The sequence below is a fragment of the Somniosus microcephalus genome, chromosome 4, assembly GCF_052327205.1.
Source record: "Somniosus microcephalus isolate GS21.2 chromosome 4, FLI_Smic_1.0, whole genome shotgun sequence".
Taxonomy (NCBI): Eukaryota; Metazoa; Chordata; class Chondrichthyes; order Squaliformes; family Somniosidae; genus Somniosus; species Somniosus microcephalus.
Genome location: NC_140990.1, coordinates 323,367,870 through 323,388,532, shown reverse-complemented (window position 1 = coordinate 323,388,532; position 20,663 = coordinate 323,367,870). Strand labels below are relative to the sequence as shown.

Below are 20,663 nucleotides of genomic sequence, written 5' to 3'. Positions count from 1 at the left end.
TTCTTGCCATTATACTTGCTCTACGATTTTTCCTGCCAAAGTGCATAACCTCACACTTTCCAGTATTGTATTCCATCTGCCAAATCTCTGCCCACTTACTTAGCCTGTCTATGTCCCCTTGCAGGTTTTTTATGTCCTCCTCACTCACTACTTTCCCTCCCATCTGAACCGGGCCAGTGACAGGAAATGCAAGCAGGCCCGGGCTTCAGATGTCAGCGCGCGGGGTGAGTGCAGATCGGGGGCTTGCACGTGCGGCAAGCACCCGATCCTAATTTCTGGCCCACTATCTGGTCATTATCACATTGCTGATTGTGGGAGCTCGATATGCCCAAATTGGCTGCCGCATTTCCTATGTTACAACAGTGACTCCACTTCAAAAAGTATATTGTTGGCTGCAAAGCGCTTTGGGTCATCCGGCGGTCGTGAAAGGTGCTACATGAATCCAAGTCAAAATCCTGGAGCTCCCTCCCTAACAGCACTGTGGGAGTACCTTCACCACAGGAATGCAGAGATTCTTCAAGAAGGTGGCTCACCACCACCTTCTCGAGGACAACTAAGGAGGGGCAATAAATGCCGACCTTGTTGGCAATGCCCACATCCCCTGAACAATTGCCTGCATAAAGACAGTAACTGCACCTCAAAGTAATTGTGCACTTTAGGCAAGTCACGACCTCAAGTCTGTTAATCCTGTGCCACAGCCATCACACAGTTCAATCTGAAATGGAATATCTATCCTGTGTAAATTAAAATGCAACGGTCTCAAAAACGGCTGTGAACTGACCAGCCACCAATTGTCTACTGATTTTAAAAGTCTTTTTCTACATTTGGAAGCTGGTACATTATGATAATTGTGTTTTTGTGTCGATTTAATTTATAAAAACAGCAACTTCACCAAAAAAGGGGCAGCGTTGCAGGACCAATAAAGTCACGCTGACTCGAGTTCAGTGCGCGTATGCAGAACACAGAAAGCACAGACACGCTTTTGTCCCAGATCCTGCTCCTCCTCTCTCCCCAATTTTGGAAGGTGTGTCCCCAAAGGTCCCAGGCAGACACTCCGCCGCTCGGTTTATTAGAGTTGCCAAAACATGCAGCAAGATCCATTCGCCAGTGCCTGCCAGATCCTGTGGATTGCTCATCAAGAAGTGAAACATTAACAACAACTGCAACACAAATCGCAGAGCTGATAATTGGTTTGCTGTAAAGAGAGGGAAGAGAGAGAGGGAGGCTGCAACTTTTCTTTGCAAACTTTTGCTAAACTCTGTCCCAAAATGGCTAAGAACAAAATTGGTATGTAGCCAGTTCAATATTTTACAAGATTAATTCTTTGCTCGTGATTTTTTTGCAAACGAGAATCCTGTTTATTTTTTAAAAGTTCTCTTTTAGCATTGTGCCAATTAACATGTTCCTGCAGCCGTTCTCTCTCTCTCAAGCTCGTGCCGTGAATATTTTGAAGCTGAACCTATTTTCATCTGTGTTCCTTTCTCTACCCCCCCACTGTACTCTCCCGCAGATGACGAGGCGCAAAAAGATCTCCCCCCTCTCAAGAAGCAAACACCGGTTAGTATCTCCATTGATTACAAGTTAACAAATAACGAAGGCTGGTGAGTAAAAAAAAAAAAATTCCTGTCAGTGTTGGAAATTCACAGCAGCTCATGGACTGTGGTCGGAGCTCTGGGGACCTGCCTCCTGGATTTTGAAATACAATATATTATTTAGAGATATTTTTTGTGTGTTTATACTAATGTGGTGTAAAATAGGATGAGAGAGACGTGATACTATTTTTTTTTCAATTTTCGGAACACTTACCTATAATTTGTGTGTGTTTATATACGTGTGTATGTGTGCACACTCCGGCTGGTGTGTGTGCGTGGGCATGGGTGTTAGCCCACGCGCGTGTGCATGTGTGTTAGCCCACGCGCGTGGGCATGGGTGTTAGCCCACGCGCGTGTGCATGTGTGTTAGCCCACGCGCGTGTGCATGTGTGTTAGACCACGCGCGTGTGCATGTGTGTTAGCCCACGCGCGTGAGCATGTGTGTTAGCCCACGCGCGTGAGCATGTGTGTTAGCCCACGCGCGTGTGCATGTGTGTTAGCCCACGCGCGTGAGCATGTGTGTTAGCCCACGCGCGTGAGCATGTGTGTTAGCCCACGCGCGTGAGCATGTGTGTTAGCCCACGCGCGTGAGCATGTGTGTTAGCCCACGCGCGTGTGCATGTGTGTTAGCCCACGCGCGTGTGCATGTGTGTTAGCCCACGCGCGTGTGCATGTGTGTTAGCCCACGCGCGTGTGTATCGATGTGAGCATGAGCATGTGTAGGCGTCAGTGTCTGTGTATGGGGTGAGCATGTGTGCCTGTGTTTGTGAGTGTGAGCACCCGAGTGTAGGTGTGAGCATGTGTGTGGGTGTATGTGAGTGTGAGCATCTGTGTCTGTGAGTGTGAGCACCCGAGTGTATGTGGGTGTGAGCATATGTGTTTGTGTGTGTGTGTGTGAAACTCTGTGTGGGTGTGAAAATCTGCCTGTGTGCGGGTGTGAGCATCTGTGTCTGTGTGTGTATAGGTGTGAGTGTGTGTGGGTGTGTGCACGTGTGTATGTGCATGTGTAACATAAATAGCCAGAAAACCACGGGAAGCGCATACACCAGATGCCAATTTTGTGTCCACGATAGATTAGGGTCGTCACCAAACCCCTTCAAACAAACACCCTCATCCACCCTCTGACCACCTTGTCCTATCTCAGGCCCTCCGGCGTGCTGTCCCCCTCCCGATTTGCAGGGCTTTTGAGAAAGACGGAGAAATGGGGCTAATTGGACAGTTCTTTCAAAGAGCTGGCACAGGTACGATGGGCCGAATGGCCTCCTTCTGTGATTCTATGATAAATCACCCCACAATTTTCCATCCACAAACATGAAAAGAAACAATCCATGATCAATCAACTACACCGTGCATTTATAGAGCGCCTTAAACGTAGAAAAAGATTTACAGAGGGAAAAATATAAAGGAATAGACCCCAAGTCATGGTTGAAAAGAGGGGTTTTAAGAACGCTATTCAAAGGGTGGGGGGTGGGGGGGAGAGAAGCAGAGAGGGAAAGGGGCTCAGGCAAAGAGTGCCAGAGAGTGCGGCTGGGGCCGAGACTGAGGATGAGATGATAAACTTCAGTGCTGAGGGAGTGCTGCACTGTCAGAGATGCCGTCTTTTGGATGAGACATTAAACCGAGGCCCCGTCTGCTCTCTCAGGTGGATGCAAAAGATCCCATGGCACTAGTTCGAAGAAGAGCAGGGGAGTTATCCCTGGTGCCCTGGCCAATATTTATCCCTCAATCAATATCACTAAAACAGATTATCTGGTCATTATCTCACTGCTGATTGTGGGATATTGCTGTGCATAAATTGACCTTTTTTTTATTCGTTCCTGGGATGTGGGCGTCGCTGGCAAGGCTAGCATTTATTACCCATCATTAATTGCCCTTGAGAAGGTGGTGGTGAGCCGCCTTCTTGAACCGCTGCAGTCGTGTGGTGATGGTACTCCCACAGTGCTGTTAGGGAGGGAGTTCCAGGATTTTGACCCAGCGACGATGAAGGAACGGCGATATATTTCCAAGTCAGGATGGTGTGTGACTTGGAGGAGAACTTGCAGGTGGTGGTGTTCCCATGCGCCTGCTGCCCTTGTCCTTCTAGATGGTAGAGGCCGCGGGTTTGGGAGGTACTGTCGAAGAAGCCTTGGTGAGTTGCTGCAGTACATCTTGTAGATGGTACACACTGCAGCCATGGTGCGCCGGTGGTGGAGGGAGTGAATGTTTAAGGTGGTGGATGGGGTGCCAATCAAGCGGGCTGCTTTGTCCTGGATGGTGTCGAGCTTCTTGAGTGTTGGAGCTGCACTCATCCAGGCAAGTGGAGAGTATTCCATCACACTCCTGACTTGTGCCTTGTAGATGTTGGAAAGGCTTTGGGGAGTCAGGAGGTGAGTCACTCGCCACAGAATACCCAGCCTCTGACCTGCTCTTGTTGCCACAGTATTTATGTGGCTGGTCCATTTAGGTTTCTGGTCAGTGGTGACCCCCAGAATGTTGATGGTGGGGGATTCAGCGATGGTAATGCCATTGAATATCAAGGGGCGGTGGTTAGATTCTTGCGTGTTGGAGATAGTCATTGCCTGGCACTGATGTACTGCAAATGTTACCTGCCACTTATCAGCCCAAGCCTGAACGTCGTCCAGGTCTTGCTGCATGTACTTCATTGGCTGTAAAGCGCTTTGGGACATCCTGAGGTTGTTAATAGGCACTGTATAAATGCAAGTTTTTTATTTTACAACAAAAAGTGCTGGGATGTGAACTCAGCACCACTTGTTTGCTAATCCAGCACCGTTACCACTGCACTATTGTAACCCAACATTCTGGAAAGCAATGCTGAGCAGGGCAGTGGTTGGTTTACAATGATTGTTTACCACAAAAATCCAAACAACTAAGATTAAAAACAAACTACCAACAGGGTGTAGTTACATACCCCATACTCCAGCTGGCCTACGCCAGATGCCTCACAATTTAGCGCACTCCGCACCTTAAACGTTGGCCCGGAATTTGCAAGTCAGCGCCAAAGCTAAGGTGTCCGCCGCTGGCCCCCAAGAAAGCTTCCCACAGAGATCTCGCGATCTCTGCCGAGAGGTTTGCCTGTTTTCGACAAGCAATTGAGATCAGCGTAGCATAGTGGGGAATCCCTAGTGCGATGCTGCTGTGACGTCAACAAGCTGTCTAAGCAGCCAATCACAATGCAGAATTCTCACAGACATGGAAACCAGAAAGTGTACCAGTTGCTTTTATTCTGACTTTTATAAAAATGTTACAGAGAGTAAAACAAAGATTGGGGCTCTCACATTGGGGAAAAGGTAAACGTGAAATAAATATGAGCAAACTTTTTAAAAATATAATTTAAAAATGTTTGCGTTTCTTCAAAATTGTAATTTTGAATATAATGGAGAAATTTGACACTCCACAAAATTTAAATGAGTATTTCGGGGCCATAACATTTGTTTAGCAGTCAATACGCTGTTAAAACCCCAGTTACACCTAAACCAACCAGGCCTAACATTTAATGGGCTATTTAACAGCGATATTACCACGGAAAAGCCCAAGTTTTCATCAGTTTCCCTGAATACACGGATTGCCGACAATGGGGGAAGGGGATGCCACAGCGCAGCCCGCATCGGAACAGCGAATGACCGTCAGCAACTTCAGGATTTCCGCGTTCGGATGCGCAAGCGTTATATCCTGAAGTTGCGGTCAGTTTCAGAGGGGGAATAACAGCGAACGCCGTTCGCTCGCCGTCATTACCCACCGCAAATTCCGGGCCGTTATAATTCCTGATTAACCTACTCACGTTTACAGGTGCTTACCTGCCATGGCTCGATATTTTTACTAAACGCTTGTCTTGTGTGTTTTATAAACAACTTTGTAGAATGGGCCGATACTCTCTGGAGTTTAGAAGAATGAGAGGTGATCTCATTGAAACATACAAGATTCTGAAGGGGGATTGACAGGGTAGAAGCTGAAAGGTTGTTTCCCTGGCTGGAGTGTCTAGAACTAGGGGGTCACGGTCTCAGGATAAGGGGTAGACCATTTAAGACCGAGATGAGGAGGAATTTCTTCACTCAGAGGGTTGTGAATCTTTGGAATTCTCTGCCCCAGAGGGCTGTGAATGCTGAGTCTTTGAGTATATTCAAGGCTGAGATAGATAGATTTTTGGACTCTGGGGGAATCAAGGGATATGGGGAAAGTTGAGTTGAGGTCGATGATCAGCCATGATCTCATTAAATGGCGGAGCAGGCTCGAGGGGCCGAATGACCTACTCCTGATCTTACTACTTATGTTCTTTCCCTTGCCTTCTCTTATGGTTTTGCTATCTCGCTCTGTTCACTAGACCACAAGATGATGAAAGTCATTCGGCCCATCTTAATTCCCCCACCCAGAACGAACCCTAATGTCACCCCCACCCCATTACTGCACCTGGTAGTTTCTTAAATGGTTCCACTGTTTTCACCTCTACCACTCTGCCCAGAGTCCGTTTCAAGTGGTGATCACTCTCGGAGAACCACCATGTATCAGTCCTAAAGCTGACTTTCACTAGTTTGAACCTGTGTCTCCTTGTCCTGCTCTCTCACACTTTAATTTAATGTAAGAAGTCACACAACACCAGGTTATAGTCCAACAGCTTTATTTGAAATCACAAGCTTTCGGAGCGCTGCTCCTTCAGGTGAAGTGGAGAAATGCATAAAGACACAGCTTATATAGTCAGAGAATCATGTCAGATGTTTACAGGTAACCTTTCCAACTGCCATATGTCGTGTTCCCAATTATTCTGTTCATAGAACCATGCAGCACAAAAGGAGGCCGTTTGGCCCATCGTGCCGGCGCTGGCTCTCTGAAGGAACTACGTTGCATAGAATTACATTGAATTTACAGCACACAAACAGGCCATTCGGCCCAACTGGTCTGTGCCGGTGTTTATCCTCCTCCACATGAGTCTCCTCCCACTCCATCTCCCTCATCTCAGCTTTTCACCATATCTTCCTATTCCCTTTTCTCTCATGTACTCGTCTAGTTTCCTTTTGAAAGCATCTAAGCCCTCTGCCTCGACCACTTCCTGTCATAGCGAGTTCCACATTCTGACCACTCTCTGAGTAAAGAAATTTCTCCATCTTTCCCTGTTGGATTTTTTGTTATTCGTTCCCGGGATCTGGGCGTCGCCGGCAAGGCCCAGCATTTATTGGCCATCCCTAATTGCCCTCGAGAAGGTGGTGGTGTGCTGCTTTCTTGAACCGCTGCAATCCGTGTGGTGAAGGTGCTTCCACAGTGCTGTTAGGGATGGAGTTGCAGGATTTTGACCCAGCGACGATGAAGGAATGACAATATGTTTCCAAGTCAGGGTGGTGTGTAACTTGGAGTGGAACCTGGAGGTGATGGTGTTCCCATGCGCCTGCTGCCTTCTAGGTGGTAGAGGTCGGGGGTTTGGGAGGTGCTGACAAAGAAGTCTTGGCGAGTTGCTGCAGTGCATCTTGTAGATGGTACATGTATTAGTAACTACCTTGTATTTCTGGCCCCCAATTTTAGATTCTCCCATAAGTGGAAGCATTTTCTCCACATCTACCCTACCCATTCATAATTTTAAAGACCTCTATCAGGTCTCCTTGAAGTCTTCGCTTTCCTAAAGAAAAAAGCCCCAACCTGTTCAATCTTTTGGTTTTATCAATTAGCCTCATTCCCTGCTCTTTCCCCATAGACCTGCATATTATTCTTTCCTCAAATCTTTTTCAGTCTGTCCTGCTTTGCTTTCTGTTCTACTTTGTGTTGATCATTCTCCATTCCTCCGCTCTATCCTCAATTTCCTTTCTCCACCCTTCTTCACCATTCTACCCCTATCCTCCCAGCCACCTGTCTCTGTCTTCCATCCTCCCAAACATAGGAACAGGAGGAGGCCATTTAGCCCCTCGAGCCTGTTCCGCCATTCAGTGAGATCATGGCTGATCTGCGACCTAACTCCATGTACCCGCCTTTGGCCCATATCCCTTAATACCTTTGGTTAACAAAAATCTATCAATCTCAGATTGAAAATTAACAATTGACCCAGCATCAGTTGCCATTTGTGGAAGAGAATTCCAAACTTCTACCACCCTTTGTGTGTAGAAGTGTTTCCTAACTTCACTCCTGAAAGGCCTGACTCTAATTTTTAGACGAGGTCCCCTAGTCCTAGACTCCCCAACCAGCGGATATAGTTTCTCTCTCTCTACTCTATCAGTTCGCCTTAATATCTTGAAAACTTCAATCAAATCGCCCCATAACCTTTTGTCCACAGTGCAGCGTCTATCTGGGCCTATCTGGAATAGGGCAGTGTCAAATACTTAGGGTGAGGAAACTCCAGACCAATTCTCCTTCTAAATATTACCGTGGGTGCGCGGTCTGGTTATTTAAGTGCGCGGTACTTGTGAGCGGCCTGCGCGGTACCTACACACATTGCTGCACGGCCGCACAGCTTACCGGGAACATTGCCCCAGACATGCTTATGACATTCTGAAGACTGTCCATTTAACCGTCTAAATTCCAGGGAATACAACCCTAGTTGGCATAATCTCTCCTCGTAATTTAACCCTTGGACTCCAGGTATTGTTCTGATAAATCTACACTTCACTCCCTCCCAGGCCAATATATCCTGTCTTTCTCGTCCTTCATTTCTTCCACGCCATCTACTATCTTACATGTACGACTGACAAGCTCAAATTTCGCCAGCCTTGCCTCAAAAATCCAGACCCCTGAAATGAGGGATCAGCCTTGTCGCTCCTCTCTGCACTGCCTCCGGTACTTGGATTGCCTCAACAGTGACCAGAGCCGGCCGCAGTACTCGAGGTGCATTCTGATCGGAGCACTGGACAGTTTAATCGCGGGTTCCCCGGACCTGTAGTCTACTGTATTGTCTGTGTGGTTCAACAGTTTGTTGGCTTGCTGATTGCTGCTCTGCCTTGGTTGGACATCTTGAGCATTGAGAAGTTCACTAAGGCGCCTAGATCTCTTTCAGTTTCATCACAGAATGATACAGCACAGAAGGAGGCCATTCGGCCCATCGTGCCTGGGCTAGCTCTTTGAAAGAGTTATCCAAATTAGCCCCACCCCGTCCCCCCGCCCGCCGTTCTTTCCCCATAGGCCTGCACTTCTTTTATTTTCCAGTATATATCGAATTCCCTATTGAATCTGCTTCCACTACACTTTCGGGAAGTGCATTCTAGATCATAATAACTTGCTGCGTAACAAAAATTCTCCTCGTGTCCCCCTGGCCTTTTTGCCAATTATCTTAAATCTGTGTCTTCTGGTTACCGACCCTCTTGCCGGTGCAAACAGTGTCTCCCTCTCCGCTCTTATCAAACCGCTCATAATTTGGAACACCTCCATAAATCATTGGTTAGGCCTCAGCTGGAGTATTGTGTCCAATTCTGGGCACCACACTTTAGGAAAGATGTCAAGACCTTGGAGAAGATACAGAAGAGATTTACTAGAATGGTTCCAGGGATGAGGGACTTCAGTTACGTGGAGAGATTGGGGAAGCTGGGGTTGTTCACCTGAGAGCAGAGAAGGTTAAGGGGAGATTTGATATATTTTTTTAATTCGTTTTTGGGATGTGGGCATTGCTGGCAAGGCCAGCATTCATTGCCCATCCAGGGGTGTTCAAAATCATGAATGGCTTTGATAGAGTAAATAAGGAGAATTTTTTTGCAGTGGCTGAAGGGTCACTAACCAGAGGACGCAGATTTAAGGTGATTTGCAAAAGAACCAGAGGCGACATGAGGAAACATTTTTTTACGCAGCGAGTTGTTGTGATCTGGAACGCGCTGCCTGAAAGGGCGGTGGAAGCAGATTCAATAGTAACTTTCAAAAGGGAATTGGATAAATACTTGATGGGGGAAAAAAATTACAGGGCTATGGGGAAAGAGCAGGAACTAATTGGATAGCTCTACCAAAGGGCCGGCACAGGCACAAAGGGCCGAATTGTCTCGTTCTGTGCTGTATCTAACCGTGATTCCAAGTTACAGTCATGAGGATCCGCAAGGAAATTCCTGGCCTCTGTCTTTTTTCTGTTACTGTTTCTCTCACACTGCTTTGTCTGTCTTTCTCTTTCTGTTGCTGTCTGTCATTGCTGTTTCTCTCGCAGTGCTTGCTGTTCTGGCTGTCTTTCTCTCGGTTGCTCCTCTCTGTTGCTACTCTCTCTCTCTCTCTCTCTCTCTCTCTCTCTCTCTCTCTGCAGTCCGTGTGGTGTAGGTACTCCCATTGTGCTGTTAAAGAGGGAGTCCCAGGATTTTGACCCAGAAAAGAAAGACTTGCATTTATAAAGCGCCTTTCACGACCACCGGACGACCCAAAGCATGTTACAGCCAATGAAGTACTTTTTGAAGTGTCGTCACTCTTGTATGTAGGAAGTGTGGCAGTCAGTTTGCGCACAGCAAGCTCCCACAAACAGCAAAGTGATAATGACCAGTTCATCTGTTTTTAGGTGTTGATTGAGGGATAAATATTAGACGGGACACCGGGGATAACTCCCATGCTCTTCTTCGGAATAGTGTCGCGGGATCTTTTACATCCACCTGAGAGCGCAGACGAGGCCTCGGCTTAACATCTCAACCGAAAGACGGCACCTCCGACAGTGCAGGGAGTGACAACCTGGATTTTGTGCTCCAGTCTCTGAAGTGGGGCTTGAACCTTCTGACTCAGAGGCGAGAGAGTGCTACTAACTTAGCCAAAAACCGAAACCTAGCAACGTTGCATGTGTCTTTATTTACCAATGTATTCGCTTAATGTATTGCAATTGTCTTGATAGCTGTCTTGTTTTGCCTCCCACAGAGGCTATGTGGAACCACTTACCCCCTGAGCATTATATTCGTTGTCGTGAACGAATTCTGTGAACGCTTCTCCTACTATGGCATGAAGGGTACGTTTGCTGATCTTTGCAGGTTTTTAAAAATGTCCTTATTCATTCTTGGGATGTAAGCGTAGCTGAGCAAGGCCGGCACTTATTGCCCATCTGTGGTTACCCGGAGAAGGTGATTGTTATAAATCTCATCATCAAGAAACTACTTATGAAATAACGCTGGACGGCCAGCTGGTGGCGCTGTCCAAGGAGTATAAATACTCGGGCGTGGGCCCAGCTTGCCCAGGGACATTTTGTAAAGACAAGGAGCTAGTGAAGTACAACTAGACCTCCATGTTCTGAAACAAGTTGATTAAAGCCTTGCTTTATACTCAAACCAAGTGTGTAGTGAGTTTTATTATGTCAGTGATATTGGTGGGACTTCTTCTTGAACTGATTCAGTTCTTGTTTGTAGTGGTTTGAAACAACCAAGGCAACTTCAGTGTCAGGTAAGAGTCAACCATGTTGGTGTGGGACTGGAGCCATGTGTAGGCCAGACCGGCTAAAGACGGCAGCTTTCCTTTCCTAAAGGGCATTAGTGAACGTGTTGGGTTTTCACAACAATCTGACAGCTTCATGGTCACTTTTACTGAGACCAAATGTTTTAAACTGAATTCTAATCCTCAAACTGTGCGAATTGAAAGAAAGATCTTGCATTTATATAGTGCCTTTCACGACTTCGGGACATCCCAAAGTGGCTATACAGCCAGTGAAGTACTTTTGAAGTGTAGGCACTGTTGTAAATGTAGGAAACACATCAAGTTCCCACAAGCAGTAATGTGCTAATGACCAGATACTCCGTTTTTAGTGATGTTGACTGAGCGATAAATATTGGCCCAGGACACCGGGGAGAACTCCCCTTCCATTCTTCGTGCCGTGGGCTCTTCTGTGTCCACCTGAGCGGGCAGACGGGGCCTCGGTTTAACGTCTCATTTGAAAGACGGCACCTCCGACAGTGCAGCGCTCCCTCAGCACGGCACTGGAGTGTCAGCCTAGAATCTGCGCTCAAGTCTCCGGCGTGGACCTTGAACCCACCACGACCATCTGACTCAGAGGTGAGAGTGAGCAAACAAGGCTAAAAGAGTTGGGCTTTTTCCTCAATGGAAAAAGAGCAAGTTTCCAGGACCGCCCCTCCCCTCCCCCCACAGTAGAAGTGTTTAAAATGATGAAAGGGATAAAGTTAATCTAAACAGGTTATTGTCCGAGGGTTGAAAAACAAGAGCTGCCAGCATTTGGTTTTCATGTAAATTCTCTTGGGTTCTTGGTTTCAGCTGGTAAGAGGAGCTGTGGTGCTAGAACGGTTGACCTACCAGCTGGACTGCCAGTCAATGACCCCCACCGCCCCCCCCCTTCCCCAAGCAGCTGCTTGTAACGCCACTAATGGAGCCACCACAGACTGCCGACAAAGTTCCTTCCAGTGCCAACCGTGGCCCCTCCTCCATCTAAAGGTGGCACACCCTCCTCTAATGACCCTGTCAGCAGCATTCACAGCCTATAACTTTAAGCTCAGTCCGGAGTCTACTTGTTAAATTGGGTCCCGTGCCACTGAATGGAGGGCGACATGAACATAGCGCCAACGCTACAGTTAAAACATCCCAAGGCACTTTACTGCCACTTGTGAAGTGTAGCCACTGTTGCAATGTAGACAACACAGCAGCCAATCTGTGCGTGCTACGACCCCACAAGCAATGTGATAATGACCAGATAAGTTATTTTTAGTGATGGGTATTTTTATGAGGGATAAATGTTGGCTCAGGACACCAGGGGGAAACCTCCTCTGCTCTTCTTCGAAATAGTGCTGACGTAAGAAAACTACTAGGCACTTGGTCTAAGCGTTAAACAAAGCTTTAATCAACTGTCTTACAACATGGAGGCCTAGTTGTGTCCTTCACTAGTTCCTGTTAAGAATGTCCTGCGCAAGCTGGGCCCGTGCCCGAGTATTTATACTCTCCCTGGACAGCGCCACCCGCAGGCCGCTCAGTATTAGTTCATAAGTCTTTCTTTCATGAATGACTGACTCATGTCAAGTGCCGTGGGATCTTTTACCTGAGAGGGATGGACAGGGCCTCAGCCTCATCTGAAAGACTGCACCTGCAATGCATGAGGCACTCCTTCAGTGCTTTATTGAAGTGTCAGCCTCACGTCTCTGGAGAGGGATTCCGAACCCACAACCTTCTGCCTCAGAAGCGCAGGTGCTACCCTCCGAGCCACAGCTGACACCTATCCCTGAAGCTAATTGCAGTGCCCTTTAGCACCAACTCCACTGAGCCCAACTAAGTCAGCTTTGTATTGTCTGGAAGATGCCGGCTTTGAGTGTCTTATTTTCATTCCTTGCCACCTTATGTTCTTCTGTTTATTGCGTTTCAGCTGTTCTCACCCTCTACTTTACGAGCTTCTTTCACTGGGATGATAACCTGTCCACTGCCATCTACCATGCCTTTTCGGGACTGGCCTTTTTCACACCGGTTTTGGGAGCCATCATTGCTGATTCCTGGCTGGGAAAGTTTAAGTGAGATGACATATTTTATTGAATATCTTTTCCTCTTCATTTTGTGATGCTATGAACCCCCTTTTCTTTTGTTGTTGGTTACTTACTCCTCACTCACACCTTTTGCCCCTGGTTCCTCCACACCAGGAGGAGAGTTGGCCAACCTGATCTCCGCTTCCTGCCAATGCTGAGTTGCCCACACGGAGGTCCCCCAAGAGCAGCCCAGTGACGACGTGTCGCAGTGATTTTCTACACGCTCTGTGGTAAATGGTTGACTGCTGATTGAAACCTCGCCAAAGAGACAGAGCTGAAATCAAGAAAAAAAACATTTCTATTGGTTATTAAATATTCCCCCACAACCCCCCCAACCCCACACCCAAAAAAAAGTCATTGGCTTGGATTTTGCAGTGGTTAATGCAAATGCATAATGGTTATCGCCTTTTGTCCTGTATAATTGACTGCCCGTTTTAAAGGGGGAACCTTTAAGCAGTGAGGACTATACTTGTCACAGGACTTTGCGCCATTCGATGCCTTAATGGCCCGGAATTTGTGGTCAGCGGCGAAGCGACGGCGCTGACCTCGAAGAAAGCTGCCCACAAAGATCTCGCGATCTCTGTGGCTTGAATTTGATCTCCCCCAACCTCTTGGTGGTAGTGACGGCAAAACTGTCAGCATTCGCCGTCATCACCCCCTCTGAGACTGACGGCAACTTCAGGAGTTAGCCCGCGCGCGCGCGCGGTTTAAACGCGGGAAATCCTGAGGTTGCGCTCAGTCATTCGCTGCTCCGCCACAGGTTGCGCTGGGGAACTCCCCAGAGCCGGCAATCAGTTGTAATCACACATAAAGACGAAAGCTTCCCCTTTTACGATGGAATATCGCTGTTAAAAGAACCCAACACTTTAAGCCTTGTTGAAAGAGGTGCAACTGGGTTCTTAACGGCGTACTGACTGCTAACCATTCTGGCCCTGAAAAACTAATTTTATATTTGTGGGATGTCAAATTTTTCCATTAATATGATTAAGAATTACAAGTTTTTAATTTTTTTTTTCAAGTTAGTTTAAGATATTTCAGCTTCTGCCTTAATCCTCTGTGTACGTCCCAATCTTTATTTCGCTTTCTGATCACATGGGCCATGGGGAGCCAATCAGAGCAAGGAAGGCAGGAAGACCTGTCAAATCTATGAATAGCGATCAGCCCCAAAACATAAGTAAAACTTCAAATACATTTTTTTTAAAAACATCACATTTTTAAAATGACTATAAATTACCTAAATTAATTATTTTAAACAAAAATTTAAATTTTTGAAAAAAATAGTTAAAGTTTTTAACAGGGCTAAAAATAAACTTACCTTTCTTTAAAGTATTTAAAAATGATAAATCAATGGAAAAAATGTTTTTTTTTTTACTTTCTTCAACTCTTAGCCTGGTAACAGCAAGCCTTGCACCCAGGAGCTGCCGGCTGTACGCCTGCTTTTCCAGGCGCAGCTGTTTCCGACTTACCTGGATTGAAGCAAATGTTGAAAAAACGGAAGTTTCAGCCGTACGCGCTGTCTCTCCGGCGCAGGCGTTTGACCTGTGAAGCCCTTTCTCCACAGAACGGAAGTTCCGGTTTCCAGCACATGCGCAGCGCATGCCTAAAACTGGCACTTCCGTTGGCCCTACGGGTGAGTACACAGCGCGGGAACGGAATTTATGGGCCATTGAAAAGATGCTGCTGCTTCAGAAAGTATCTTTCAATGCGAGCGCCAGTGACCTAATGATGTCATTAATAGCCCCGACAGGTGGATTCCCCGCACAAGCCTCTGAGTTAAAATTACACAGTCGGGTCTCAATGATGTCATCGGGCCGCAACCTGCATATGTAAAGAAGGACCCTGTTGGCTCCGGGCGGGCGTCCTTGCTGCCCGCTCAGGAGAGCAGGTTAAAATTGCAGAAAAAAACCCAGAAAATGCTGGAAACACTCAGCGGGTCAGGCAGCACCTGGGGAGAGAGAAACAGAGTTAACGTTTCAGGTCGATGACCTTTCGTCAGATCAGGTTAAAATTGCAGATGTTGCGATCATGGCGGCTTTCAGACAGATTAAGAGCCCAAGGCGATTTTAACTGCCGGCCCGCCAGGTTTCTGCTGAGCGAGTAGGGTTAAAATCGCCCCACTCTCACTAGCCAGACTCAGTGCCAGACCATAAGGAAAATATAAAAAGCTGAGCACAGAACATGGACTCGGCACAAGTTCCAGGACCTGTGGGATTTTGCGCAGGGCATGTGTTACAGTTTGGCCAGGGGAACCTGCTTCCTGTAGACCGTTTCACAAGAAGAATGAGAGGTGATCTTATTAAAACACATAGGCCGCGATTTTTCCTATCGCTGCAGCTTGGGGGTGGGATAGCTGCCTTCTGGGTTCCAGTGCCGCCCCCAAGGACACCAGACGCACAGATGCGATTTTGCGTCAATTGGCCTTGTTAAGCCCGCCCTGCGGGCTTGCCGGCCAATTAAGAGGAAGCCGGTGTCAGATGGCGTCAGTTGATGACGTGTCATCTGTGGGTTTTCTTAAAGGGGCCACGTGCAGTTTTTTTTTTGACAGCTGATTTTTCAGTGTTTGACGGCATTGAGGTGCTGCAAACACTGATAATCACTGTACAAAGGTGAGCCCTTGCACCTAGGCTCTCCAGTGACTCCCTCCTTACGCTAGAACAGATGGCAGCTGCAGGTGAGGTTACAGAAGCGATCTGTCACTGGTAAGAGAGGTTCTCCCAATGAGGTGGGACTACACACACAGTCCAAAACTTGACACCTACAGGAAAGTGTAAATGCATTAAAAACGATTTTCCCAACATTTTCTTACCTCTGAAGCTCACCAGTGTACCATTGGATCCTTTACACCACCTCTGCAGCTGTCATCAATGCAGAAACATTACAGTTGACCCACAGCACGCCGCACTTATCCTGGTGTGGTGTCCGGACGTTGGGAAGCCCGCAGTAGACCTGTCAAAATTGCAAAAAGCCTCTTAACTGCCTGTTAACAACCTGTTAACAAGCAGTTAAGTGGCTATAATCTTCTTCCCGCCACTTGGTGTCGGGACAATGTGTAAATCGGGGACCCGACACCTGGGAAGATTGTTTGGAGGCGGCTTGACAGTGGGTTTCCGGCAAAATTCCGGCCATAAGGTTCTGAGGGGGCTTGACAGGGTAGATGCTGAGAGGATGTTTCCCTTCGTGGGGGAATCTAGAACTAGGGGGCACAGTTTCAGGATAAGGGGTCGCCCATTTAAGACGGAGCTGAGGAGGAATTTCTTCTCTCAGAAGGTCGTGAATCTTTGGAATTCTCTACCCTAGAGAGCTGTGGAGGCGGAGTCGGTGAATATATTCAAGGCAGAGATAGACAGATATTTGAGCTACAGGGGAGTCAAGAGTTGTGGGAAACAGGCAGGAAAGTGCAGTTGAGGCCAAGATCAGATCAGCCATAATAACAACAGAAAATGCTGGAAAAACTCAGCAGGCCAGGCAACATCCGTGGAGAGAAATTAGAGTCAACGTTTCAGGTCAAAACCCTTTATCAAGACTAAAGAAGCACAGGGAATGAAATAGATTCAGAGGCTCAGATCAGCCATGATCTTATTGAATGGCGGAGCAGGCTCGAAGGGCCAAATGGCCTACTCCTGCTCCTATTTCTTATGTTCTTATACACAGCAACACTGTAATCAAAATAACATTATTGTTACTGAACCCACTAGACCAGTCCACTCAACAATCTGTGCACCAACGCTTGCAGGTAAAATGGATCCTTTTTAAATTTGTGACCTGCCGTGTGGTATCGAGATTCCAGAACCAGGTGCTATTGGACATAGCCTCAATCACACTTACAGCACTGATTCTAAATCATTTGTTGCTTTAACGGGTGAACTTCCTAATGGAATATAAATTATGCCCCACATTTTCTGCTAACATGTCAGGGACTCGGGGGGGGGGGGGGGGGGGGGGGCATACTGGGGATCTGCCCAGTGTCAATGTCATCAGTCTAATCTCTTCAAGATGTGCTGAACTGATTGAACATAGAACAGCACATGTTGCTCACGCATTCAATAATAAATGAATGTTGCACACTTTATCACCTCTTCAGCTTAACATCGATAGGCGTGCAGCAAACAGCCTGACGGTTGCTCCCATTTGCTTTAGTAGAATTTTTATTCGGGCAGTGCAGTTTCAACTCCAAAGGCTCTCTAACTTGGGTAGTCTCCGTCAGAGGGTTTCGCTATTTGTCACTCAGACTGGAAAATAGGAGCAGGAATAGGCCCTACAACCAATGTTCCCTCTCTTTTTTGGGCCCATTCAAAAGTGCTCACATGCGCGTATTTTTTTCAATGTAAAGTCCGGCTGTGTGGGACCCCTGGAGTGCAGCACGCAGCTTAAAGGGAACATAAGAACTCCATATCCCTTGATTCCCTTAATATCCAAAAATCTATCGATCTCTGTCTTTAATATACTCAATGACTGAGCCTCCACAGCCCTCTGGGGTAGAGAATTCCAAAGATTCGCCGCCCTCTGTGTGAAGAAATTTCTCCTCATCTCAGTTCTAAATGGCCGACCCCTTATTCTGAGATGCTGACTCCTGGTTCTAGACTCCCCAGCCAGGGGAAACATTCTCCCTGCATCTACCCTGTCAAGCACTGTAAGAATTTTGTATGTTTCAATGAGATCACCTCTCATTCTTCTAAACTCTAAAGAATATAGGCCTAGTCTACTCGATCTCTCCTCATAGGACAATCCCCCCATCCCAGGAACCAGTCTGGTGAACCTTCGCTGCACTCCCTCTAAGGCAAGTATATCATTGCATACAGCCCCTCGAGCCTGTACTTTTTTTTTCTTTAAATGGAGCTGGCTCTGCACATTCTCAGCCAGCAGATCAAATTCCAGCACAGTCTGCGGGCCAAGCTCCTGCTGTTTTATAACCAAGTGTTTCCCAGTCACTGGTGTCGTTCTTTGTTTCAAAGCATGCCGTATCGTTCTTCACGGGAAGTGCTCCCTGAAAGCTGTAAAGGGGGAGCCCGCCCCCTGGAAAGTTATTGGCCCAGCTTTTCACTTGTACTTTTAAATGCACAATCGTGTCGGCATCTCTGCGAGAATCTTGCGATGCACCAGTGTCCTGCGGCCAATATTTATCCCTCAATCACCATCACTAAAAGCAGATTACCTGGTCGTTATCACATTGCTGTTTGTGGGAGCTTGCTGTGCGCAAATTGGCTGCTGAGTTTCCTACATTTACATCACTTCGAAAGTGATTAATTGGCTGTAAAGCGCTTTGGGACATCCGGTGGTCGTGAAAGGCTCTGTATAAATTTCTTTAGGTGGAAATTTCCCAGAATCCAGAGTGCCTCCAAAAGTCCCCTATTAAAACTGTTAGCCTTGCAATGCAATAGTCTGAAATTCAGACTACCTGAGGCACTTTTTTACATATTACATAGAAGGCGCAGCAGAGAAACATCCCACTTGGCCCAACTGGTCCATGCCGGTGTTTATGCTCCACACGAGCCTCCGCCCACCCCTACTTCATCTCTCCCCATCAGGATATCCTTCTATTCCTTTCTCCCTCATGTGCTTATCTAGCCTCCCCTTAAATGCATCTATACTGTTCGCCTCAAATACTCCCTGGGGCAGCGAGCTCCACATTCTAACCACTCTCTGGGTGAAGAGGTTCCTCTTGAATGCCCTATTAGGTTTATTAGTGACTATCTTATATTTATGGCCTCTAGTTTTGGTCTCCACCACAAGGGGAAACATCTGCTCTACGTCTACGCTATCAAGGTCTCCCCTCAACCTACTCCTTACTAGAGAAAACCGCCTCAGCCTGTTCAATGTTTCCTGATAGGTATAACCCATCAGTTCTGGGATCATCTTTGTGAATCTTTTTTGCACCTTCTCTGGTGCCTCTGAGTCCTGTTTGTAATATGGAGACCAGAACCATGGACAGTACTCTTTATCCAGCTTCCCCTTCAATATAAACAGAAATACTGGTCTCTCTCGCCACAGATGCTGTCAGACCTACTGAGTATTTCCAGCATTTTCTGTTTATATTTCATAATTTCCAGCATCCGCAGTATTTTGCCTTTCCTCTTAAATATTTTATTTTGAGGCCCTCAACTAATATTTGGTAATGGATAAAAATAAAATTGCTACCTTAAGCAGTTCATCTTATCATCTAGTTGAATTGTAATATCTGTAATATTTATATTCATTTTAGTTGTGATATTTATTGACGCTCTTTTTTTCTGCTCCCAAACAGAACCATCATCTCCCTCTCCGTCGTGTATGTTATCGGTCATGTTGTGAAGTCCATCGGTGCAATACCGACCATTGGTGACCAGAAAATGCACGTGTGAGTAAAAGAACAGATGTTTCTCATTACAGTTGTGTATTGGCGCTGCAGTGCAGTGCTGAGGGAGTGCTGCACTGTCGGAGGTGCCGTCTTTTGGATGAGGTGTTAAACTGAGGCCCCATCTGCCCTCTCAAGTGGATGTAAAAGATACCATGGCGTTATTTCGAAGAAGAGCAGGGGAGTTCTGGCCAATATTTGTCCCTCATCCAACGTCATTAGAACAGATGATCTGGTCATTATCACATTGCTGTTTGTGGGACCTTGCTGTGCATAAATTGGCTGCAGCATCTCCTACATTACTGCAGTGACTACACTTCAAAAGTACTTCATTGGCTGTAAAGCGCTTTGGAACGACCTTGTGAAAGGCGCTATATAAATGCAAGTCTTTCCTTGTTTTCTTTCTTCCAGTTACTGTACCTCATTGGGAGCTTGTTCCCCCTGATTGTGACACCCATGACTACTAGTGGGTTACAATATATAGGAATATAAGAACTGGAGTAGGCCATTCAGCCCCTTGGACCTATTCCACCATTCAGTTAGATCATGGCTGATCTGTATCTTAACTCCATCTCTCCGCCTTGGCTCCTTAACCCTTGCCTAACAAAAGTCTATCAATCTCAGTTTTGAAATTTTCAATTTGAATATGATTTTCAAAGTTTCAATTTTGCAAGATGACTGAACCAAGACAAGGAAAGCCACAACTTGTACATACATAGTTCCCTGAATGCAGCAAAACATATGGGGAGAAGGCAGGGACAGGGTACTGAATTTGGATGATCAGCCATGATCTCATTAAATGGCGGAACAGGCTCGAGGGGCCGAATGGCCTACTCCTGCTCCTATCTTCTTTGTTTCTAAAACATCTGAAGGTACTTCATAAAAAAAGTAGTAAGGAGTGAATAAAAGTGTTAAATTGTTAGTTTCGTAGTATGCAAGGCAGTTTGGTTTTAATAGTTTTTTTATTTTATGTTCCCTTTTTTCTCTTTTTTCTATCTTTCAAGTTCTGCCTCCACCACACCCGAGGTTGTAAACTCTGGTTGGCTGTATTCATAGGGGTTTGATCACATGATAATTGATCACATGATGCTTGATAAGAACATAAGAACTAGGAGCAGGAGTAGGCCATATGGCCCACTCGAGCCTGCTCCGCCATTCAATAAGCTCGCGGCTGATCTTCCACCTCAGTTCCACTTTCCCGCCCGACCTCCATATCCCTTGATTCCCCTAGAGTCCAAAAATCTATCGATCTCAGCCTTGAACATACTCAATGACTGAGCATCCACAGCCCTCTGGGGCAGAGAATTCCAGAGAGTCACCACCCTCTGAGTGAAGAAATTCCTCCTCATCTCAGTCTTAAAAGGCCGTGAC

At 46.7% G+C, this 20,663-nt stretch overlaps 1 protein-coding gene across 1 annotated transcript in view; it reads left to right on the top strand.

Moving 5' to 3' along the window:
- Positions 1-981: 981 nt before the first annotated feature.
- Positions 982-20,663, top strand: part of slc15a2 (solute carrier family 15 member 2) — a 129,942-nt gene continuing 110,260 nt past the window's right edge. The window contains exons 1-5 of the mRNA XM_085986848.1: positions 982-1,287; positions 1,511-1,557; positions 10,374-10,461; positions 12,808-12,949; positions 19,203-19,295. Coding sequence (XP_085842974.1) covers positions 1,269-1,287; positions 1,511-1,557; positions 10,374-10,461; positions 12,808-12,949; positions 19,203-19,295 — 389 coding nt within the window. The 5' untranslated portion in view covers positions 982-1,268. The remainder of the gene's footprint in view (positions 1,288-1,510; positions 1,558-10,373; positions 10,462-12,807; positions 12,950-19,202; positions 19,296-20,663) is intronic.